We start from the raw sequence: 25,579 nt of genomic DNA, 5'->3' as shown, positions 1-25,579 counted from the left end.
ACTGCAAGCTTTTTGTTTTAAGGGGTGACCTATTTTTTTTTTTCTTCCCCCCCCCCTACACACACCCCTTCACAGCTACTCAGACGCAGACCCCACTACTCTGGCACATGTGCACGTGCACACACACATTCACACAGATGAATAGAAACCATGGGAAGGCTACTCAGACACACACACACACTATGAGGTTGTAAGGTTGTACACAAAGGAAGCAAGACACAAAAGAAACAAGCAGCCATACAGTACATATAAAATCATAAATAAATCACATTTTTAAATAATTTTCTTAATAAGTGCAGAGGTATGTCGAGATCTTTCCTTTGATGGAACCGAAGACGTGAATCTACAGGCAGCGTTTGAGATCAGAAGAAGAGGTTTAGATTAAAAAAAGATCCTTTTGTAGCAGACGGCAAAGTGAACTCGGTGATATTTAGTCTTTCAGAGAAGGTCGTCTTCAGCGTCACTCGGCTGCCTTTCAAATTTAAGAACTGACACTATGAGATAAAACATCCTTTTTTTTTAAAGTGCCACTTTATTACAAAAGTATAAACTTGACTGACATTTCATGAATAGTAATCTTGATATAAAACATTACAATCTTTTGCACTTTTAGCACTTAATTACACGCTTTTTCGATTACAAGACCCTGTAGTCTGAATAGCAAACACACAACATTAGCTGCCACATTTAACTTAGCTGGGCTTTCCAAGAACACACCGTAGCTTCATGGCTTCAAAAAACAACAAACAGAATACACTGAAATAATTTACATTGCAGCTGTTTTTTTTGTTTTTTGTTTTTTGCAGTTTGTGTCACAAGAGAAGTCATTCCAAAACACAATTAAACATAATAGAAAAAGATAGATTTCTTGACACTGATGATATATTTATTATTCTTTCTCTTTTTGTAATGTACATACACGTTGCATCAACATACAGTATAATCACATTGTTTGCTGGGGGAATATTTGGTCAAATGAAATCAGCGTTATTGTCCAGGATTTGGGTGTAAATTTGTTGAGTGTGTTATCCTCGGGGTGATTCTTTGCTGCTTAACCGTTTGCTTCACATTTTTGTCATTTCTGCAGTATTTATTAACACTGATAACAGAGAGAGGAGAGTGTTCATCGATGGAGTGATGATGGGACATGGCGTTTGCTAATACACATCAGTTCTACTGTAGCTTTCCGAGCTGCACTATGGCGAAACCCAAGCATATGAGCACGAGGCAGGGACGATGTAGATGAACGGTCCAAAGATGTGAGTGATGACTGAGCAGAGAAAGAGGTGTGTGTGTGTGTGTGTGGAGGGAAGGGTGTTGAGTGGACTGTCTCCACCTTTAGGACTCGATCAGTTCTCTTTAGTCTGGTTTCCGTGCGTGTTAACTCTCCTCTCTGCTGCACAGAGTCCCACCGAGCCAAAGTCATCCTTCATCTAACTGGCTTTGTGCTCTACTGAGAAATAAAGCAACACACTAAAAAAAAAAATTAACAACCAACGACGATATAAAAAAAAAAAAAAAACATTCATATAGAGGTACCACATGACAGTGCTTGATTTTTTTTTTTTTCACTTTTTTTTAGCATGCAACTTGTAGCAGGCAAAGTGCAGAAACAGGATCAACAAAGTAAAACACTTCATTTACAGACGGCAGTGGAGACAGTGTTCAGTCCACGTGAGATGAAACAAAACATGACGGAGGGAAGTGTCCGGTCGGTTTTTAAAACATGATGGTCTAAATTAGTCGAAGCTTTTAGGAGAAATGCAAAATGTGTGCAATTTTTTTTATAATACTCTCATAATTAGATTCTCTTGGTCCCTGAGCTTTCAAGCATTTTGATTAGTAATTCATTCCTTTATATCATTTAAATTCCGTCCTGAATCTCATCTTGACCGACTACAGGGAAGGCCTGCTCATGATAAGTGCTACCAAAAGATTTCACACAATGCTCCCCCAATAGGAGTCCTGCTAGGACTATTTTTACCCGCTAGAATTGAGGAAGAATTTAGGCTTTTTACTTTATTGTGCTTTGCACATATACGTATCAGTAAAATAGAAGTGCTACTGTTACCTACAGATTGCTCTGCGATGGTCTTGTGCTCATTTATTATTCACTACCTTTGGATTCCTTATAAGGTTTATAGATTGGACTTCAGCCCAGGTCATAACAGATCAACATTATTGCCCCGAGGCCTCATGAGCCTGTGAGAGGCGTGACGTTATGACTTGAATGTAAACAGTATGTGTGGGTCGAGCATGACAGGGGCTCAGCCGTCACTCCTTGTGGCGTTAGCTCAGCTCCTTGTGTTGGAAGGTCAGAGGGGGTCACAGTGCAGCCGCCGCCGCCTCAGAGCCCTGTCACGTACATCTCCATGCCGTCGTTGAAAGTGAAGATGGTGGTGGTGCTGGAGGTGGCGGAGCCCTGCTTCAGGTCGCCGATGCTCTCGTACAGGTTCTCCCCCGGAAGCAGCAGGGCTTTGGCGGGCAGGTGCTGTAACTTGGGCGGCTGCTGCGTGGGCGGCGGGGGAGGGGGCTGCTGCTGCTGCAAGGGCTGCTGGGCTTTCTTCCTCCTCGGCCGCAGGGTGGCACACGTGTTGGGGGGCCTCTCCCGCTTCCAGGCGCCTTCCATGTTCTCATAGGCCAGATCGCACTCCTCCGTCCCGATGGACTCGTAGCAGTGATCGTCGAGGGGCCCTCCGATGGCTTTGCCCTCCTGGAGGGCCCACGTCTGGGGTTTGACCACTACGCTAAACCCCCCGTCCCGGTCTCGGTCACGGTCACCGCGACCCAAGGTCCGGAAGCCAGGATTGGCTGGGGGAGAACCCGGCACAGCCCTCTTCTTCTTTCCTGGTTTACACACCTTCGAGTACATCTCAGCCACCTACAGACAAACAAAACATGACTGAGAATGTGGACAGTGAAAAAAGATTTGAAAGTAATACTAGTTTAAAATTTTGGGAAATATAATATAAAGATAACAGCCTACCAGCACCTCTAAAGCTCACTGATTAACATGTTATTATGTCATTTGTTTAATCTGTACAAAAAACAAAGTGTAAAAATGACACGTTGTGGAATCACGGGGAGTTTTGTACAAATTAAACACACAAAGTATAACATGTTAATCATCATATTTAACGTACGGACATGATTGGTATTGATCTTCTCATTGAACTATTTCCCAAAATGTTAAACCAGTATTACTTTCAAGTCTTTTTTCACTGTCCACATTCTCAGGACAGCTTTACCCCTGTTTCCAGCCAGTAAAGCCCCGTTTCCACCAGGGCGTTCCTGGTCATTTTAGTCCTGGGACTACTTTTCAAGGAATTAAAAGGTTCCTTCAGCCCATTGTCGTCTGGGTTTCCATAGCCTTCTAAAGATCTGCAAGGACAAGGCAAATTAGTCCGCTGATGTATGAAAAAGCATTATGACTCACACTCAGCGGCGCTGTGTGTATTTTACCAATCAGCAAATCATTTTTTCCTGCAAACTCCATCCCGAAAGTTCTTTTACTTTCAGAAAGTACGACCCCCCCGACCAGGGCCTTTTGGGGGGTTAAAAAGTCCCCGGAAAATGTCCCTGGAACTTAATTTAGACCATGGTCCCTGTGGTCGAAACGCAATGAGCTCCTCAAAATGTTCCTTGTGGTCGAAACGGAGCATAGGTGATTCATATTTAACGGACAGACTGGTTCTTCTAACATTCTAACAAAAACATTGAATTATTCTTTTAACCTTTTTTAAATATTCTGTAAATGCATTATTTGGTATAACAATATAAAATTATAGAAAATAACATCAATATAGAGCAATGATAAATGGTTGATCACATTGAACAAATTGAGCAAGGACATTTTCCGCTTCCGAGGACTGAATATTTCTTAGTGATTCTCATCGTATCTTCTTTCTTAAACAACCTTCTGGGTTTTTAAAAGATCACCAGGAATGTATTTTTCACAGAAACGAATGCTTTGCTCAAATGCACGGTAATACTGTGCATGAGAGGCACAAACTGGGGCTGGAATAAATATATCTAATAGAGAAATAATTGAGTGGGTCAAGCAGATACAAAATATGGAAACTAAAACCATGTGTATAAACGCTCATATTAAAATAGTAAATTTAAGGGGAACATTGGGAACAGGGAGTTTCAACACCGTAATTCAACAAATAAACCGGGTTGCTGCACAGACTGAAGAGTCCTGGCTCACCACAGCAGCAGACGGTTGTATATTCTCCACCGTGTGAGCAGCCAGCGGTCCCAGGGCTTTATTTTGGTGCATGAGCATCTCCTCATCCTCAGGAGGCTTCCAGATGTACTGCTCTCCGTTGCCCATAAACATCACTTCCTGTCAACAGAACAACAAATTACATTTGGGGCAAAGCTGCTCACATGTCTTCTTTGAGTATTTGTGAATATAAAAACTGCATTTTAAAAACATAAAAGACAAATTAACCACTTTAAACATGCTGAAGTGTTGTAGAGAGAGCATTGGAAAATTATTGGATGGATTTCATACAGTATTGAATAGATTTTGCCTGGAAGGGGGAGCTTGTAACGTGAGCAACCATGTGCTTATATTCTGGATGACTCAATTTCAACATGTTGCGTCATCCACAAGAAAATCTGTGGTGAACAGCCCTGCGAGCAGACAGCGTACACATGTAAGCCCGTGAACTGTGCGTGTTATTGAACTCGGGTCACAGCAGATAGCACGACCTCGCTGACCTCACGCGGGGCACCAAATGGTCTCCCACTGTCACCTGGAGGGGAGCACAAAGGCTTCATATCCACACAGTAAACGCAGACAGCCTGCCTGCACTGCTGCTGCTGCTGCGAACATATGGAGGAGGTGACACTGCTGAGAGCAGAAATACCCCCACTATCACCAAGAAGTCCTCGACAAATAAACACAGCTCACCGCCCGGACTTCAAAGTAACGTCCACAGAAGTGCTAACATATCGCAACGCCATGCGTGATGAAGCCCGAGTGCAGGGAAAACTGCAGCGTTGGCACAATCACAACCGTGTAGATCCTCTGCATCAACAGGAAATCTGACAGAAATACTCTCCCCTGTACCTGGACGACTCACTGCTTATTAATGTGTGATGCTGACAAAGAACTACAGATGTAACATTCATCACAGACTAAGACATTTGTCAGTACAGCCGGCAACAAAATCTGAGCCACCCAAGCAGAACGAAGATCTCAGAGAGACTTTTCACACCAAACTGAGACACTATATGTGTTTAAACAAGACTAAAAGGCCGTCTTCAGACCGACTTCAGACCGACTTTAGCCCTACATGAAAAAAACGCTCCCCCTTGAGGTCAGTCCGACAACACGAGGCAACCGCAAAACGGTTGCAAAGATGCTCCAGTGGCAGATCAAGCCTTTACCACGCAATCTGCTGGACGATGTGAGACTGTACTTGAGCACAGCGGTGCTTTGAGCTAAATGCTAACGTCAGCATGCTCACTGTCACAATGTTTACCATGTTCACCATCTAAATAGCACTTAACACAGCAGGGGCTGATGGGATGTCATTAGTTTGCAGGAATTTGGTCATAAACGAATGTCTTGGACAAATAAAAGTTTAAGCTGATGATGGCGCTAAATTAAACGTCAGAGGATCACCAGAGTTAATACAATTCATCCTGAAGGGCACATGAATGTTTGTACCAAATGTCATGACAACTGATCCCATGGTTGCTAAGATATTTCACTAAAAAAACACAAATGTCAACCTCATGGTGGCGCTATAGGAAAAGTCAGGGGATTGGAAGTTCTGTTCTGAATTTCATGGCAATCCATCCGATAGTCATCGACTGACTGAGCGACCGTGAAGTCGCTGCACAAGGCATCGACTCACATCTACGCAGAAGTATAAACCAGCCTTCTGCTTTCTATGTTCTCATCTGCCGCTCTAGTCAGATCTCTGGGGAACCACTAGCAACCCAACTGAGCTGTTAACTTCATCTCCCCCTCAGGTCACCACTTCAGCCCATAAAACTAAAACCTCTACAACAGTATGAGATGCTGCTGATCACAAAGACGATGTGTTGTTATTGCATTGCATCGTTGTTGTTTTTTTGAGTGGCATCAAATACAAGGTCACTGACATTTTGTTAGAAAAGTTTACATCTTTATATGAAAAACCATTTTTTTAACGTGTTATTTATGTGGGAATTCAATCACATTTAAATTACGTTACATATTTTTCTGCCCTTTATTTAATCTCTTCCCATAAAAAAAATCTAATCTATAGATTTAATCTAATCCTTACCCCCCCAACCTCCAAAAAATCTATCAACTCAAATGATCTGTTCTAAATGTTAAAATGTATTTACACATATCCGAAATGTTAAAACCAAGTTCACCCCATACTTCAACAATCTTAACATTAGGTCCACTTACTAGCTTTTCCACTTTCAACTGCATCTCATGGTCTTCATCAGCGTATGGAGTTTGCCCAGTTGTCATGGAGATGAGATGCAGCTGAAAGCGCTAGAGAAAAGCGTTTAGTAAGTGCATCTTGTCCTTGATTTTTTTATCCAATGTATGCACTCTAAAACTCAAGAACTTTTTTGTAAACAATTTGAAATCATCAGATAAAAAAACAAAGTTCCTCTACCAACCTTTGGGAACGCCGGGACGTTGAAGGCGTCCATGTTTCTACGGGGCAACTTTGTGCTGTGAGGGTGTGGTGGAGGAGGGGCGGGATGCGACGGCGGGGCGTGCCGTGGCGGTGGCACCGGCGGCTCCCCCATATCCGTCCCGCTGTCCCTCTTTTGGGGTGCCTTGTCGGCCTTCCTCAGCTTCCGGACGCAGGCGTACTCGGCCGTCTCCGGAGGGTGAGGCGGAGACATGACCTGGGCCTCGGGTTCGGGCAGCCCTCCTTCCACGTCACCGTCTGGGTCTGGGGGCGCCGGGGTGTTGGCGGGGACGGCCGGAGGGGCCGGGGTGTCCGTCTGCCCGGCCCTGCCTACCATGGCGTACAGGGCATCATCAGTACGTGTGGTGGAAGAGCTTCGGCCCACTTCCGAGTAAGTGTGCTCTCCGTCCTCTCCAGTTCCAGAGGGGATCTGGGGAAGCTGCCTGCCTTGAGAACGAAGCTCAGAGTTAGACCTGCGGGGCAGAAGGTCCACACTAGCTGGACCTTTTGGACGCCCACCATAAAACAGAACTCACACACGTTTACTCTCCTCGTACTGAACAAACATTTTGTGAACATGAATAAATCTCTCGCTGGTAGAGAGAGAAAATCTGGAGCTGACAGTGAACTGGGAGCTGATGTAGATGTTTGAGAAAACGCGTCCAAATTGACTTCATTCCACCGCAGTGGAAGCAGGACAAGTATGAAGCAGGACATATGCTTATATTTCTTCAAACCCTCTCAGGCTACTGTCACAGTGCCCACAAACACAGTTCCCTGTTGACTGTCAGTGATGGAGCTCCAGGGCTCGTCTTGGCTCTCTGATTTCTGTCTTTTAGAGAGAGAGAGAGACGCATGTTCATAAATCAGGATTGAACAGTCTAGTGAAATAAGGCTGAGCTGTAAATGTAATGTGAGTTCTGTGTTAGGGTAAATTGTATTGGGGTTTTGTATAAATTTAGGGCCGGATCAGATACGGAGCACTTGGAGGGAAGTGTGCGGTGACACGACGAAAATGTTAAACGTTTACTTAAATATTTATTTGCATTTATTAGAGGGTTTGTAATGTTGTTTTTGTGGACTCTAAGTCTGGCATTAATGATAGGGTTGGTAGTGTTTTTTGTTATATTTGTTGAAATTCTCATTACATCCCGACATCAATAAATCAAATGCTCTGACAAAAAAAATAACATAATCTGGTATCCTTGTTCTGTCGCAGGACTGTAATAAACCCGTCCAATCATTTAATTTGGCCTGAATGTAATGACCACCTACCTGCATGTCTGCCTGCCTGCAAGCACTCATTGCTCGTCACCGGAGTCTTCCACAAGCTGCTAGCTTGGCAGTTGTGAGTATTAACAATAGCCATGTTCGTTGTTTATGTCCATTATGATCATTTTGTGGGAGTGGCTTTGGAGGGAGGCCTGAAGGGACTGTCAGTGTTGCCACATTGGCGACTTTCTTGCTCGATTTAGCAACTTTTGGAGCTAGTGCTGCTGCTACTTTCATTGGAAAAGAGTTGGCAGCACTGGGCTGGGTGTTTTGGTTGGATCATTTTAAAAATCTAGTATACTCTTGCTGGTTTCTCAGCATTACCGACCTTACCTTTAATGAATGAGGATGAATCTAAATCAGAACATGCTACAGTTACATTTATTTGCTCTATTCATCTGCTGCTTTATTTTCCAGTTGATTTTCAGTTTTTGCCTGGACTACGTTGATTCTGTTGAGTGAAAACCTTCTGTTGGGTAAAAAACCTTGTATCTCCACTGTTTGTGATATTCATGCTTTCAAATAAGCTGATAAAGTACATGCTTGCAGTGGTGTAATGTTATTACATTTAAAGCTTCAGTAGGCAGAATGTTTTTGGCATCATTGGTCAAAAACTCCATAATAACCTTTCAGCATATTGTTATTCAAGCGTTCTGAGAGAAAAGAGACTTCTGCACCTCCTCATGGCTCTGTTTTCAAGCTTTAAAAAATCTATTCCATGACGGGAGACTTTGGCCAATCACAGGCAATTTCAGAGAGAGAGCGTTCCTATTGGCTGTTCATTCAACGGAGGCAGCTGTCAATCACTCACAAAATTCGATCAAACTAGGCAGCGCTGATCAAATATGAATTACTGTTGTTGCTTTATTGCTTATTTCTCGCCTCAAATATTTTCAGAAACATCTTGTATTGTACTGTTTAACTGTAAAATGATAAAAATTGTGACCCGGCTGGTGGACGGTGCTTGATATTTCCTCAACTGATGGCATGGCTGGGTCACGAACTTTCTCATTTTACAGCTAAACAGTACACTACAAGATGTTTCTGAAGACATTTGAGGCGAGAAATATGCATTAGAGTAACAGTAGTAATTCATATTTGATCAGCGCTACCTAGTTTGACCGTTTGATCGGAGTTCGCAATTGATTGACAGCTGCTCAGAGACGGCAGGCTCCAGCTCGGCTCTGATTGGTTGTTTTCCTCCGGTCTGTGAAATCTTGCAGATGCCATTAGGAGCACCGGAGGACACAGAGGCACATTACTTTTTTCAGATTACCTGTCTCATGCACTACTGTCAGGATATAGTGACCGTTTTATAAAAATGACTTTTTTTAATCATTTTTGCTCCAATTCTACCCACTGCTGCTTTAAGTGAAGGATCTGAGTACTTCTTCCACCACTGCATGCTAGTGTGGTTCAGAAAAACTCAACTTAGATTCTTCAAAAATCTCCTGTGATGATGCTACAGTGCTTTGTCATGCAGCTAAAACAAGACCAGACTAATTTAATTCCATTAAGGAGATACAAGGTTCTCACCAGACGACAGCGAGGTACAGCTTACAGAGCACACAGGTCAGGATTTGTATGTGAAGGATGCACTCACTTTTGCCATTGCAGTTCATCTTGTTCATCTCAGTGTCTGATTTACTGATGGACCGCAGCTTCGACTGCCTGAGTATACCCTGACAACACACACACATACACACACACACAGAGGGCCAGTTAAACAGTAATTAAGACTGAAGAGGTGTCCTCTGAATGATATTGTTCCCTGGTGAATTGAGTTGCTTCAGCTACCTCCGCTGCAACACAAACAAAACATGGAGGAGCGTGTACTCTGATACCTACCATGTCCATGAGACGGTGTTTTCCACCCTCGCCGGGAACATTGTGTGTCTTCCCCTTCCTATGGTAAAGACAAACGCTCTGTCACACAGGTTGACACTTACTACACTGATGCACTTCTGTGTGTGCGTGTGTGCGTGTGTGCGTGTGTGTGAGCATGCAAGTGCGTGTGCAGGGTTGAGGGTGTGAGTCACTGTCCATGTGTGTCTGAGTCATCTTATGACTGTGCACATGTGTGTGTGAGAGAGAGTATATTTGCATGGGCTATGTGCATGCCAGTGGTGGTACATTCACACAACTACTGTACTTAAGTACAATTTTGTAGTAAAAAAAAAAGTACTTGTACTTTACTTGAGTATTTCCATTTTAAGCTACTTTATATTTCTACTCCACTACAATTCAGAGAGAAATATTGCACTTTTTACTCCACTACATTTATTTGACAGCTTTAGTTACTTCAGATTATTAATACAAAATATCAATCAACTAATACATTTCCTCCGCACGGCTTTCAACGTGGCGACAGCTGAGCTGGCGGCCCGTAGCTTACGGTGCTAATAGTGCTAACATTGAAAACGAAGGCAACACTGCAGACAAAGCTAACAGTGTTTACCTGGGGGGAGTCGGAGGATGGGTCTTACGCTTCAGCAGTAACCACTGTATGAGAGCAGTGCAGAGCTAGCCAGTGGGGCACGCTTACATGCACGAACATGCACTAAAAGCATGCACGACCGGCCCGGCTATGTCAACAAAGCACAGAGAAGCTCTGATTACAACACACACAGAGGGAGAGTGACTTCATTCTCTGCTCAGGTAGACATTACGCCTCTATATCTTTACATAGCAAATAGTTGTTTGGTGCTATATTCATGCTCTGAATATTGTATAGAGAACCTTTAATTTATCAGGCCCTTTACCAGCTGCAGCAATAAAGTGATGTACACATGAAGTAATGAAGTAATCAATAGTTAAGTAAGATTTTGAATGCAGGACTTTTACTTGTAACAGAGTAGTTTTACACTGTGGTATTAATACTTTTACTTCCGTAAAAGATCTGACTACTTCCTCCACCACTGGTCACGGGAGACATTTTACTGCAGCATCGTTACTTTAGATACTTACTTACTTTAAGTACATTTAGCTGATAATACTTCTGTACTTTTACTTAAGTAAGATTTTGAATGCATGCGTGTAATGGAGTATTTTTAAATTGTTGTGTTGGTACTTTTTACTTAAAGGAACAGCGTGTAGTATTTAGTGGGGACCTGTTGGCAGAAATGGAATATAATATGAATACGTATGTTTTCTTTGTGTATAATCACCTGAAAATATGAATCATGGTGTTTTTGTTACCTCAGAATGAGCCTTTTATATCGACATACAGAGCGGGTCCTCTTCACGGAGCCGGCCGACAAACCAAACACTCTAGATAGGTCCATTCACATTTTCACGTTTTTGCGTCAGCCACCGTAGTTCTCCTAGATGCCTTTCACACAGAACGCGGTTTGAGCTGCGCTCGCCGCTGGGTCCAATGCACATCACAGTGCCCAAAGTTCAATCTGGTGGAACTTTGGGCACAGCGCACTGTGAGCGAAAAACCGTTGGGATGGCGCAAGCCATTGTAAATAATGGGTTTCAGAGTGCAGCGGTGCTGTTGCTGCGATCTGTGTGAAAGGCCCATTAGTTACACGAGAAAAGAGTCCGCTAGATGCCGCCAGATGCTGCCAGATCACTGCACTTTTAAGTAAAGGATCTGAGTATCTCTAGTTCTTTTACCACCACTAGCATGTGCATGTGTAAATGAGCATACGTATGTATCTGTTTGTGTGTGAAATCATACGTGTGCGTGCACAGTGCCTCACCTCTGGCAGCCCACGCAGAGCACCACGATGAGGATGGTGACAACAAAGGCCGAGGCAGCAGCGATAGCACCCAGCAGCAGGACCTTGCCGTAGGGAGGAGCCGTGAAGTTCAGCCCGTCCTGCATGGAGGCCATGTGGGAGCGCTGACGCTCACTTGCTCTCACACACGCTCACACTCACACCCTTACAACAACTCATCCACGCAAGGGAAGTGCCACGGTCTCACTGGGATCTGCAGCGAGAGGGCACAGAGCACTGCTTAATTACAAAAATGATCTAACCTTTTGCTAAACATTAATAAGGTTAACAAAGCAGCGGAACCAGCAGTAAAATATTTACAGTGAAGGGAAGCAGCAAGCAGCAGTTTGAGAAGAGGGAAAGTGAGAATTCCCGTCCAGCGCTGAAACAGTGAAGTGAACAGACATTACGCCTCCGGCATGTGTTTCTGCTTTACCTTGTTGGAGGGATTACTGAGCTTTTTGTGTCACACTTACATAGACGTCAACAGTATAACCGGCTCACCAACAAAGATTCTCACGTATCTGGGTCTGCATACCATAAAAGTCCGCTAAAGTAGTCCAACACATTTAAACCAGTAAATATATCTGAACACTGGGTGACGATCTGTTTGTCAGGTAGCTGCTGCGATGCATATGTGAGTAAATACATATTTCCTATGGTTTGAACCCCTCAAACAAGAACAAACATACATATTGAGAAGGTACGATGAGTCACAACCAAAGCTGAACATGCCAGCAGGCAGAGCAACCTGAAACACTGAAGGAGACGAGTATGAAGGCAGAGCGAGCAGACAGAAACATCTTTCTTGCTTCTCCTCTACTCCTTGCTGCTTGCCAGACAATTTCACATTTGGCAGTGTAATATGTTTCAGAATAAACAATAAAAAACACGGAGCCATCGCAAAAAGACCAAACAACAAGCCTGTTGTAATCTCTGCCATCTGTCTACTGTGACTGTGTGTTTTCATGTGTGTTTATTTGTCACTTGTCCGTCAGCGACAACAAGACTGAGCGGCAGACTGCAGGAAACATACCGCCTGGTTTTGTCCAAAGTCTTGTTGTTGTTGGGATGATGATGCTTAACTGTCTGTATGCGTCTGTCCAAATGTCTTCCATGTATTTATTCAGCTTATGACTACCGATTTTCTTCCAAACAAAACACTCCATGATGAATCTTCTAGACACACTCTTCCTCAATCCTCCTCGCTAATGATCACATCTGACGCTTTAAACAACCTGTTTTAGTATCGGATTCCACACAGATCCTTTCCTTCCAGACAGAATTTAATCGCCACGGTCCAAATTACTTTAACAATGTGTCTGTAGTCTGGTGAGCAACCATAGACTGTACATAAAGATGGGCCACGCGTCTCCACTTCCTCCCACTGTACAAAAGTGAAGCCAAAATATCCCGGATACAGGAGCTGCCATCTTGAGATTTTGTTGTCATTTGGAGCCAGAGTCTGCACAGTAGTGATCGGGCGGTGGAGCCGCGGTATCGAGGTCACCTGCCCGAACCAATGGCGAGCTGTGCACGGCTGCAGCTTGTCAGCAAGAGAGACTCACAGCTGTCAATCATGATGTCTCAACCCCTTTTTATAGCATCAAATAACTAATTATAACCAAATTTATCCCAAAAATTAACACTTGAACATACATCAGCGTGATAAGAACTACCTAAAATGACAGAAACCATCTTTGGGAAAAATGTATTTGACGTGTAGTTTGCCTTTTTAGTTTGGCCTATGTCCCATCCGCTAACATGGAGGAGGCAGGATTTATGACCTATACTGCAGCCAGCCACCAGGGGGCGATCCAGATGTTTTGGCTTCACTTTTGGGGAGCAGCTATGTCGTCCATCTTTATATACAGTCTATAGAGAGGCGAAGTCCGTCCCTTTCCGGTGGACCCCATGGGACCTTACTTTGGAAAAAATACGAACGGTAGTCAACGGCGAGAGACAAATATTTTTTTGATCCCGTTTGAATTGCGCCATGAATTAACATATGATGATTGTCAATTTAAAAGATAATTTTGCAGGTCAAGAAAGTCTCAGTTTGTCATAGGTTTGTCGTAGTATCATTTAGTTTTGTGTGAAACCGCTCAGTGAACTATAATTTAGCTATGACCATGCACAAATGTAACGTTATCATGCCTGATGTGTTTTATACAGCAAAATTATCTTTTAAATTGACAAACATCATATGTGTGATTCACGGCGCAATTCAAACGGGATCAAAAAAATATTTGTCTCTCACCGTTGACTACCGTTCATATTTTTTTCCAAAATAAGGTCCCATGGTGGTCCAGCGGAAAGGCCGGGACTTCGCCTCTATGTGAGCTCTGTGAAGATAGTGAGTCATCGGTTTCCGTACCTTGTAATTTAGATATACTTAATTTGGAGTTCATTATGCTTTATCCCAGATAGATATTGCCAACTAAAATTGCACAAAAAAGAATCAGCCAGATTGTTGCATATGTTTATGTTTCATCCATATATTCCTTGAGTGCAGCTGATTTATCAGCCACACCCAGGCCAGATATGCAAAACCTACTTTTACTATATAGTCCATGTTCTGTCACCCAACCCAAGTAGGAACATATATATGTTATCATAATAGATTCACCGGAGTTTGTATAAGTATTGAGTATTGAATAAAGAAGCAAGTGTTCATTCATACGTATTCAGGCCCACATTATGTTTTGTGCACCATCTTTCACAGTAGTAAAACCCTTCTGTCTAACTCGCCAATATATTCTCCACACCTCGCCAAGACCGGCTGCATGTGCTCTATGCCCAACAGATCCGCCAGCTCAATCTGGCACACATCTGACCAAATGTAGCACTGTTTTTCTGTGTTTTTAGTTTTCTGAAACAGCTATTTTCTAAAATTCTCCAACCCCATACATGCCATCAAATGTAGCCTGTATCATTCTCTCACTAAGAGTCTACAGCCATGCTAGCAACTCTGTGAAGCTATACTTATACACAGTGGTGCTTTGAGCTAAATGCTAACGTCAGTTTTAACGTAAAGTCTTACACTGGAGTTCATTATATTTTAGTGACAAATTCCAGATATATCTCACTCATTACATTATACTAATCAGTCAGATTGTTTTATGTTTTATCAACATATTCCTTGAGTCCAGCCAGGTCTGCTGATTTAGGCCACACCCATTCCCACCTGGCTGGAGGGGGCGTGTCTGGGCCTGTGTTTGATTGACAGCAGCTGGCACTGGCAGGAAATCAGTGAGGACCTCAACAGCACCAACCAGACTGAAGTGATATTTACAGGTAAGTCTAAATGGTGTTAAATGTGCTGCAGCTACAGAGCAATTTTCCTCTGTGAATGTTTGTTTGGTGGCTCGTTCAACAAGCTGAGGTGCAGGATACACGTGTGTTCATGTTTGTAAGTTAAATAAGAATTAGTCTGTAGCAGGGAAGCTAATGTAGGTTCTTGTTCAGAGTCTGTGGTTCTTGTGTTGTGTAGCAGTCTGCTGTCTGGCTCAATGTGACCATCTGCTCAGCCTGATAGATCACTGACGTTACTGCTTTATGCAAGATTTATCTACGTAGAGAGATACTGGAACGGTATTTTCCGGAATTAATGCAAAACTCGTGGGCATCATCATGAAACAAAAAAATATATAATATAAATTTCACCCTTTTGGTTTCAGATTTTTTACAGAGCAGATATGTATGCTTTAATAGACCAAAAAAATATATTTAATTTCAGTTGGACTTTAAAGGAACAGTGTGTAACATTTCGGAGGATCTATTAGCAGAAATGGAATATAATATTCATAACTCTGTTTTCATCAGTGTATAATCACCTGAAACTAAGAATCGTTGTGTTTTCGTTAGCTTAGAATGAGCCCTTCATATCTACATAGGGAGCGGGTCCTCTTCACAGAGTCCGCAATGTTGCTCCGCCATGTTTCTACAGTAGCCCAGAACGGACAAACCAAACACTGGCTCTAGAGAGAGCCTTTCACATTTTTTCAACCCGTTCTCACTCCCAACTCCTCAAATACTGCCGTTTGGTAAGTGCCCCTCAGCATCGGAAAGCGACGAACAGGCGGCACCCTTCAGCAATAGTATGTGACGAACCGGGCTTTCAACTCCAATGTAAACCCACCCGTGGCGTTATTCGACGGTCGGAGCAAGTGACGTAGTATAACGCGAGAGTCTGTTCAGGGCGGCTGGGAGGGGTGATGGATGGGTCAAACAAACACAAGACTTTCAACCAGGAGGCCGGTGTTTGTGTCCCGTATGAAACTAAAAGTAAACGTTGACATATTTTGTCACATGACTCGTTAGTCAGTGAAGTTAACATCAACCACAAGCGTTTCCTAACCCTAACTAAGTGGTTGTGTTGCCTAAACCTAACATCCTGTGAAAACTGAAGTTTATTTTGAAAGGACACTACGCATGTAACAAACGTATATTGACACACCGTTCCTGGTCAGTCCAAAAGTAACTCAAGAGGGGTACCCCCATGCGTCAGTCTCCGATGCCGAGGGGCACTGACCAAGCGGCGCTATTTGACGAGTTGGGAGTGAGAATATGTTGATTTTTTCGCTACCTGAAGGCAACCTTAGTTCTCCAACACACTTGTGAAACTGCGGTAACGTGAGCCGCAGAGTGCAAAACCGTGTTACCGCCAGCCACCGTCTGACTTCCGTTGCTCCTAAAGTAGTGTTATTACGGTAAGGATGGCCTCTGAGCGAGGCAAACGGTGTTACCACGGTTTGGCACTCGGCGGCTCACGTTACCACAGTCTTGGAAAGGGAGTAGTAAGAGGAGGAGTACTCAGTTGGTTGCAATCTGCAACCACACCACTAGATGCCGCCAAATCCTACACACCTTTAAAACAGCTCAGTAGAGAGTCAGTTAGCTATAATATCAGTGGTCAGGGCAGTCAAATATTGTTGTTAGGATGCAATAATCTGCACTGCCTCTTTTTTTTTATGTTGAAGTTTTATCCATGTGGAAGTTATTCCTCTGATCTATTATTTTCAGCTTTGTGAATGCTTCTTCTTTTCTGTGAAAGTACCCAGATCATATTCTTTGACTGACTTTACTACTGTAGATATCTGCAGACACAGGACAGGAAGTTTATCCGGCTCTGCACTGTAGAAGTTTTGCACACTTTGAGGGTAATTTGCATTTGTTTGAGGAGATCCAGCCATGAACCCAACTGTTCTCAGCGTGAAATCCAATTTGCACCAGATTTCACACACGGACGTCCTTGTGGTTCTTTGCACGCTGCTTGTAGTTTTCTTTGTAAGTTCAGGGCGTCCTGACCAGAAACATTGTCTCTTAACCCCACGTTACTTTGCTATTAATATGATATAAATCATATTTTCCAACACGGGAACATAATTATAGGCCTAGCTCCTTGTCTTAAGAAAGTGATTTCAAGCAGCGAACATGTTTTCCCAGCATGTCTGTAACACTATTTTGGGTGTTTTAACAGCTGCCAGCAATCATGTCACAAGATTTCACAGACCTGCTTCTTTAAAATGCCACCAATTCATCCCTCGGTGCTTCACCTTCAACACAACATTCCTGAGTGAGTAGTCTGAAATATCATGTTGGATTTAAAGAACCATATGCACCTGCGAGGCGATGATCATTTAATTCTCGGGTTGCAACGGTGTCGGTGTAATTATATCTGAGCTGATTTGACAACAGAGCCGAGGAGTGGAGATGGAGAGGGTAATGAGAGAGAAGAAAGGGGAAAGGTGTAGGTGTGGAGGAGAAGAAAGGAGAAGGAGAGGAGGGGAGGAAGACATGCGTGGGAGTCCTGTGGCAGGTGTTTGAAGACGCTGAAAGCAGATGATGAGAGGAAGCTGTCACATTTCCCCAACGAGGTTCCCCGGCCTTCCTTCCTTCCCCTTCCCTGTCTCATTTAGTGTGTCCACGCACACCTCCCCACCCATTCTTCTCCCCCACCGTCCCCCTGCCTCCGCCTGCGGTGTTCAGCCAGAGTGACGCCTCAGCACTGCAGTGTAATCTCTGGCCCTAGAGCTGCCTCACATGAGCCAACCAATTGGACATAGCGCTCAGAGCAAGAGCAAGGAATGGCCCTCCCCCGGCTGATTTTTCTACTAAACAAAGCCCCCTCTCCATTAGCCACAGAGACCCCCCCTCCTCCTCCTCTGCCTGTGGCGCTCAGCGTGCTCGTTACAAACTACCAGCGAATACCTGCTAGTGCAGATTTTCCAGGTGTTGCCCTGAACATGCATCACAGACCGGAGGGGGGGGGAGGAAACTGGAGCATCATTGATCATTACTATCTGGTTTATTACATTAATCACATGCATTGTATGGTCAAGTAAAACAAAGCAAAATATAATGAATAAAAGTTCATTCTTTAGCTTTGGTAACAATATATGCTACTAAATATCGACAAATTAAGATTGTAAGATGTGTTTGAAAGCTCTAAAAGCTAGTAAGTGGACCTTCGAGCATGGATTATTCAGCTGCGTATGTATGTGTTTTCTCTTCTCGAGTCAGGAGGCTATTGCGATTATTTTCTTTATTGATTAATCTGCCGTTCAATCATTTGGTCTATAAAACACAATACCATGGAAAAATGGCCGTCTCAGTTTCGATGTCATCAAATTGGCAGTTTTGTTCAAGTAACAGTCCAAAAACATAAAAGAAATGTTGAATTTACTTTCCCATAAGACAAAGAAAAGCAGCAATTTACTGTAAAAAATTACTTAAATGAATAATTGACCATCAGATAGGTGCTGATTGTTTTCCCGTTGATCGACTATTCATTTACTTGACTCATCGCTGCAGCTGAACAGGAGACGTCGTGTTAGGTACAGGTGAATGAATGAATGGATGTGGGGTCACAACAGCCGCAATGTCGACGTCTGCAACAATTAGACGGTTATCTGATTAGTCGATTAAGTGACAGGGGATTATATTTATAACCGATTAAATATAATAATAATAATAATAATAAATTCCACTTATATAGCGCTTTTCAAGGACTCAAAGACGCTTAATTGTTTAGGTAATTTTTCAAGCTACAAATCTGATAAGGCTGCTACTAACTTTCACTGTTGATTATTTTCATAACTAATCAATGATTCGTTTGTCTATAAAATGTCAGAAAATAGTGTAAAATGCCAGTAGCAAGTTTCCAGAGCTCAATGTGATATCTTCACAGTCCAAACCCAGTTTATATTATGATATAAAACTGATAAAAGCAGAAAAACCTCACATTGGAAAAGCTGTAAAACCAGAGAATGGATGACTTGAACTATTAATCGATTACCAAAACAGTTGCCAATTCATGAAGAAAAGGTTGTGAGTACAGCACTGGTCAAATAAAAATAAAAAACAGTTACTGTCCAGCCTACTTTGAGAAGGAAGTCCTCGGTATAGGATGGCAGTCTGGAAAACATCCGAAGCACTCCGATTGTGAAATTCATTGCCAATTCATTTTCTTTCGATCAACTAATCGATTCACGATTCTATTTGATAATTTCAGATTTTCAAATGTTAGAATTTGCTGCATTTCCATGTCTTACGCTATAACACGATTCTCTTTTGATTTTCAACTGCTCATCAGACAATACAAGACACGTGAAGACATCACTTTGGTCTGTGGGAAACATGCGATGGAGATTTGTCACTGTTCTCTGGTGTCTTATACACTATTAAACACTATTAATGGAGAAAATAATCATTAGTTGTCCTGGTTTGGCTGAATGAACGAACAGATCACCTGTTGACTTGGACGATCCCAACGATTAAAGGAAACTCGCTGGGTGACACATTGGACAAATCAGATTATATGTTATAGGCTGAATTTTACAAAAATAAAATTGACATAATTACGTCCTTTTTTTTTTTAAACAAAATAAATGCTCAGACTCCAACTCCTTCAAACAGCAAAAATAATGGAGCAGTGTCAGCTTACGGCACAAAAGTCAAACAAGGAATTCTGTTGTAATCCTCATTAAAAATGGAACACATTTAGCCCGACAGTATAAATAAATACCAGTAGGCCTTTTTAATTTTCTAGGAACACGAACTGCATTTACATGTGTATTCATTATTAATAAAACTGGAGCTGCTTTCAACAAACCCAGCCAGCCAGTCAGCCAGCCAGCCAGCCAGCCAGCCAGCCAGCCAGCGGTGGCCTCTCTGCCTGAATCTGCTCAGGTTTTGATAAACCACCTGGGAGTTCATGTGGAGCAAAAAAAAACCTCACCCTCTGTGTGACACAAATAACAGCAACGTGTGTGTGTGTGTGTGAGAGAGAGAGAGAGAGAGAGAGGGAAAGAGAGGGGGGTGGGGGGGAGAGGAGACTGCTATTGTGTGAGAATGTGAATTAGGTCAAATGTTTGCTTGCAACAACGATTAACCATGCCCCTGTGAGGAAGAAAGCTGAGGCTCTGTCTTTATCTGTGCAACGCTGCCTCTGATACAAACATTATTCACAGCAAATTAAGGAATCATTGCTTGTGATCACATGATTCACATCCTCTCCAGCAGCTTTGAAAATACAGATGCTGAACCTTAAATCTATATCATCATCATCATCATCATCATCATCATCATCATCATGTGCATATATTTTGTAAAATCCTCCATGAAGGCTTGTGTGTATGAGTGGAGGTTGTATGTATGTGGCTCATGATGGCACCCACTCAGCAGGCATCAATCACACAACTGGGTGATGGTTTGGGCTGCCCTGGCTCGCCGCGCCTCTGGGCTCTGACACCTCAAACTGCAGTGATGCTGGTGACAACAGGTTACAAACCAAAGACTCAAAAAATTATGCCGGCTCTGAGACAGAAAAGCATGCAGGGTGTGTGTGAATATGAGGGGGGGGGATGCCCAAGCAGGTGGAGGCTATAGGCGGTCACAGTGAAATGAAGAATTCCAGGCTGATGCAGTGTGCTTTTTATCATTGTTTCATTAAGCCTGTAGCACCAGATGATCTTTTTTTTCTCCTCTCCTCTCCTCTAATCATCAAAGCGTTTCCGATTCATTTCCAGATCAAAGTGAGGATGGTAAAGGATGTTGTGTCCCTGAGGTCAGCTGGCAACTTACATGACAAAGCCAGTTCCCCCCATACCCCCCTATTTATGAGTAAGGGAGGGAGGGTGAGGAGGAGGAAGAGGAAGAGGAGGAGGAGGAGGAGGAGGAGGGGAGCTGCAAATGTTAAGGGAAGCTCTAACGTTAATTATCTTTATGCTTCACAGTCAGCAGGGATATATATCACACACAGAAACATGATTGGATGCTCCCTGTGCTTTCCTCTCCTCATATCACAATGAAGTTCTCTGATGAATGCGCCCATTTGGGGGCTTTAAATCACACAAAAAAAGGGCAATGCAGTATAAGGCTGAGGTGGGTGCACACGTGTCTGTGTGTTAAATATGACCAGTGGAGGAGATGGAGGAAAAAGGCAGGGCGAGCACAAAGAAGGGGGGGAAACATGCGGTAGGTTACATCCATCCTGGATGGATAAAGGATGCTGTGTATAGCAACTGCAGCTTATCGAGCTCAATCTATAGGCACATATGAATAACCCCCTCCTCCCCTCCATCCCCTCCTCCTCCCATCATCTGCCTCCAGCCTGTCACACAGCCACTGGGCAAAGAGCATTGCGCTATAGCATCCCTGTATACTCACTCAGCTCAGAGGTTTTGGGAGGCGCAGCATCCTTCAGTTTCTGCTTCCCCCTCGGACCAGGCGCTCCATAATCAATCAAAGGCGACAACTTGGGCTTCCTTGGGCTTCACAAAACACGAATGCAGCATATTGCATGTGACATCCTCTATGGGCGCCCGCTGACCCGCTTGTGCGCCTCTGCTCCCCAGCCTGGAAGGGAGGCTGGGAAGAGTGGTCCTGATGCTGATGCTGCTGCTGGTGCTGATGCTGATGCTGATGCTGCTGGTGCTTATGCTGCTGTAGCTCCAGTATTATCTCCAGGTTTTTCTCCTCCGCGGTCCCTCAAGCCCCTTCCATCTGTACTCGCATCCCCTCGGCTCAGCTACTGTGCTTCCATGTGACAGGCAGAGCTGGAGACCCCCCAATTTAGAGTTGGTCTTTTGATTATAGCGTCATCCCTCGGTAGGATGTGGAAGTGCAGGTGTGTAGCTGTGTGTGTCTAATGAATGGATGCTTTAGGAGGAGTTCTTCTCAGTCCTCGCTAAAGGAGAGACAACAGGTCACACTGTTGGTTGCAGCCTTTATTCACTGTAAACAATTGCTGTTAATTTACAGCAGGATTTCAACAGTATTAACCTGTTATTGCTAAAAACAGTGCTTTACTGTTAATACAGAAGAAAACCTGGTAAATTACACTCATAGGCCGTTTTTTAACTGAACAATGCATTCTTAAAAAACAGCACTTTACTGCTGATCAACTGTCTAAAGTATCATCAGTAACAGTTTCATGAAGTATTTTTTTAATTCTGGGACCTGATCTGCACATGTGAGGCTTGTACATTGTACATGATTGTAAAATCAGTGAATTAGCTTTATTGTTCTTCACTCACATGTTGTTATGGTTTGCATTCTGTGCTTGTAGCCAGTTAGAGACAGACATTATGGGAAAAGTGTCAACAAGTCTATTATAGCCTTTTTCTATTATAAGTGCCTTTAATTGTATTTAGTGTGACTATTCCTATGTCTGTAACCTGCTAAGTCTATTCATCTAGGCAAAAAATAATGTTTATTAAAATGTATGTAAAAAATACAACCTAAATAGTGCATTAAAACAAATCAGTGAGATAATGTAAAAGAAAGGTGAAAAACAGCTATATAATGTATCTTTAAACAGTAAATTAACTGTAAAATACTGTGAAATTAATAAAAAAAAAACGTTCAAACTGTATTTTTCATTAACAGTACAAAGCTGTGAATTTCAGCGACAGTATAATAATGTTAATTTTACAGTAACATAAAGGCAACCCTGCTGCCAGTTCTTTACTGTTATTTTACTGGGAAATTCTTAACAGTGTTGATCTCTTTAATGAGTTTTTATAGTGACACTGCATTGGACCCCTAAAAGAGCCACTGCCAATAGTGTGACCCCATAATATGTTTTTTCCACTTTCATGCAAGTTATTCTAGAGAGTTAAACTAATAATAGCCTATCATAATGTCTGACAGGTATCTTATTTATCTACATTTTAAGTCTAAATGTTGTAAACAAATATAAAAGTAGGCCAGTAGACCACATAAACTGACAATAACCTGATATTTTCAGGTGGAATTTCATTTCATTCTCACTGTGCAATATCATTTTCCACTTGTGCAATTTTGTTAATAGTCTGTTTATTGTCAATACTGTATATACTGCTCCTATTTTTATACTTCCTTCTATTTAAATGGTTCATATTTTGTTACACATTGTTTAGCTCTTTTTTTTTTTTACTGTGTTAGCTGATGCATCTTGTTTTTTGCACTATCACCTTTGCTGCTGTACACTGCATATTTCCCCAATGGGGGACTAATAAAGGAATATCTTATCTTATCTTATCTTAATGTGTGTGTTTTAACCTTGCCACTCACACACACCTTTTACAGCCAACACACCTCCACCGCTCTCTACCTCCACCTACTAGCCTCTCCAGAGCACTGCAGGAGAGCATCCGCCTATCACGGTGCAGGAGACGGTGTTGCTGTATGAGGGTCAATCCGTGCCACACAGGAGGGAGAAACAGGAGAATCACATAGGAAGAGGTGTTTTGAAGATAAGAAGCCTATATGGCTGGACTGTGTATACTCAGTCTGTGAATTTGTGGCTAAATTGTTATAAAAATAGTCAGTGGTCATGAGGACACTGGTGGACGCGCTGTTCCACTCAACTGGCCGTTCAAGCGGTGACGTATGTTATCGTGGAAAGCACCTGATTGGTCCTTGGTTTTATGCTTGCTGTTTCAAACAGGAAACAACATGGCGGCCTGCTCGTAAACTTATTCCGTCTAATCAATCCACCAAAATCTATTTCCGAAAACAATTTAAGCAAGAAATAGGCCATGCCACTGCTGAATCTCATATCGTTTTAGAACATCACCTAGTTTGACAGCTTGGTCCAAGTTTCATGTGCCGGACGTGTCGCGCTGGACGGGTTCATTTGCATAATGGACTGTTCCCGCCTTAGCGGCCAATGAGGAAACTCCAACACTCGGCCGACCAATCGAGTAACTTCATCACTTAGTCAGTCACAGACTTTTGTAGGGCTGGCCCTCTGCGGTCCAGCCCCAAACTGTCCTGCTAAGAAAAATGACAGCAACAGTCCTCTCGGCAAAAGAAGAAGTAGTGTGATGTTGTTATGGAGCCACAAAGTCCACAGAAAAAGGAGGTCAGGTTGAATGAATGTTTGTTTCCAGTTTCCTACCAACAGTCAACATTCGTTTCTTTTAACCATGACCACCATCCTTCGCTAACCTTAACCACACAGCTTTTTTTCTGGCAATTATTTCTTTGGTTAATCCATTAATCGTTTAGTTTATACAATGTCAAACAATAGAGACAAACGCACATCACAAGTTCAAAGAACCCAAGGGGACATCTTCAAATTGCTTGTTTTCTTTGACCAAAAGTCCAAAACTCAAACACGTTAAGTTCAAGAAACTGGAACCAGAGAATGTTTGGCATTTTACATGAATGAATGAATCGATTATCAAAATTGTTACAGGTTAGTTTTCTTTTGATTGACTGATTAATTTATTTTTTTAGCTCTAGTTTCCACTTTCTAGGAAATGTAGCGAATCATGAACTGCACAAAAATAAAAAACACCCAAATAGCCTTAATAAACTAAGCAGGTTAAGGGAAAGTGTAAAACATATTCCAACACTCAATTCATAAATTTCCATCCACCTGCTTTTTGTTTTGCTCTTGTTGTTGCTGCTCATTTTCAATTTGGGCATTACTGTAAAAAACGTGAGTGGAAACTTGAGTTGGAAATAATTTTTTTTTTAAAAAGTCGAAATATTGCAATATTTTTATCGCTAAAAACAAAATGTGACAACGCAAACAGAGTTTGCGAATAAACCATGACGTCCACAAAGTTTGTGTCACTTAAGAGATGCACATTTCCATCATGTTTTCCCACTGTTTGAAGTTTGACTGGCACTCCTTTAATTAGCCTACGTCTTTAATTACGACCTCTTCTTCTGCAGTGTTTTTTAACGGCACCCAACTGGAGAATTAGCACCACCAACTCTTTGTTTCGATGCACTCAGCTCCTAAGATTCACATGACAACAGTAGTGAATGAATTTCCATTTTCTTTCCAGATTGTCTGGAAATTTGATTAAAGGGACTGTTTGTAACTTTTAACACGTATAAATCACCTGGGTCAGTTTCCCATGCACGTTCGTATATGCGCGCTCGCATTTGGCTACGCTGTTCAGACTCATACTCCAACACAAACTACGTGGAAGCACCAAAACCGCAAAGTTATATCTAGTGAAGCCCGTATTGCAAAACAGCGTTGGCCACGGTCGGAGGACGCGGGGGAGACTCTGCTGTACTCTGCTCCTCTGCTCCTCTGCCTGCCTGTTTGCCTTCACTCAGCTCGCTCCACCTCACGTGTATGTGTGCACACTACACACTGCAGAAGACTTCGTAGCTCTGAGAATATCTAGTGAATGTACAGTGGACGTTTGTGCAGAAATAACTGCTGCAGCTCCTCCAGACCAACAGAGGTTTCCTTGTCTTGTTAAGTGACGGGGCTCCCCAGCGAGAAACATTATCGTGCCGGTGTCTCCATTCGGCCGCGGTCGGGAGGCTGAGGCAGGAAAAGCCAACACTAGGATCAGCATTGATTCATGGAGAGACCTTCATCTGGTCAGCTAACATTACTGCCAAGCAGGTGAAATATAGAGTGATATTGTGGTTTTAGCTGACGTGTGTCGCCTCACTGTTTTAAGA

General features: G+C 42.8%; 1 protein-coding gene and 1 long non-coding RNA gene across 4 annotated transcripts; one reads left to right on the top strand and one right to left on the bottom strand.

The window, feature by feature from the left end:
- Positions 1 to 509: 509 nt before the first annotated feature.
- On the bottom strand, positions 510 to 21,705 carry si:dkey-70p6.1 (uncharacterized protein LOC570575 homolog). 3 transcript variants are annotated; one of them, XM_037773947.1, is made up of 8 exons: positions 21,326 to 21,705; positions 11,636 to 11,867; positions 9,777 to 9,834; positions 9,532 to 9,610; positions 6,640 to 7,103; positions 6,419 to 6,508; positions 4,211 to 4,348; positions 510 to 2,881 (listed from the first exon to the last, which is right to left on the bottom strand). In XM_037773947.1, the coding sequence occupies exons 2-8, from the start codon at positions 11,767 to 11,769 to the stop codon at positions 2,348 to 2,350; spliced, it is 1,497 nt and encodes a 498-aa protein (XP_037629875.1). In that variant the 5' UTR covers positions 11,770 to 11,867; positions 21,326 to 21,705; the 3' UTR covers positions 510 to 2,347. The 3 variants fall into 3 exon arrangements, with proteins under 3 accessions (XP_037629875.1, XP_037629877.1, XP_037629876.1); XM_037773949.1 differs by having other exon boundaries at positions 6,640 to 6,986; positions 21,326 to 21,704; XM_037773948.1 differs by lacking the exon at positions 6,419 to 6,508 and having other exon boundaries at positions 21,326 to 21,704.
- On the top strand, positions 13,845 to 18,172 carry LOC119490504. Its single transcript, XR_005207420.1, has 3 exons — positions 13,845 to 14,950; positions 17,136 to 17,231; positions 17,354 to 18,172. It is a non-coding gene; the product is annotated as an uncharacterized LOC119490504 (long non-coding RNA).
- Positions 21,706 to 25,579: the final 3,874 nt, after the last annotated feature.

The sequence above is a fragment of the Sebastes umbrosus genome, chromosome 6 (assembly GCF_015220745.1).
Source record: "Sebastes umbrosus isolate fSebUmb1 chromosome 6, fSebUmb1.pri, whole genome shotgun sequence".
NCBI lineage: Eukaryota > Metazoa > Chordata > Actinopteri > Perciformes > Sebastidae > Sebastes > Sebastes umbrosus.
Note: the sequence above shows the minus strand (reverse complement) of the source record. Positions and strands in the feature narration are given on the sequence as shown.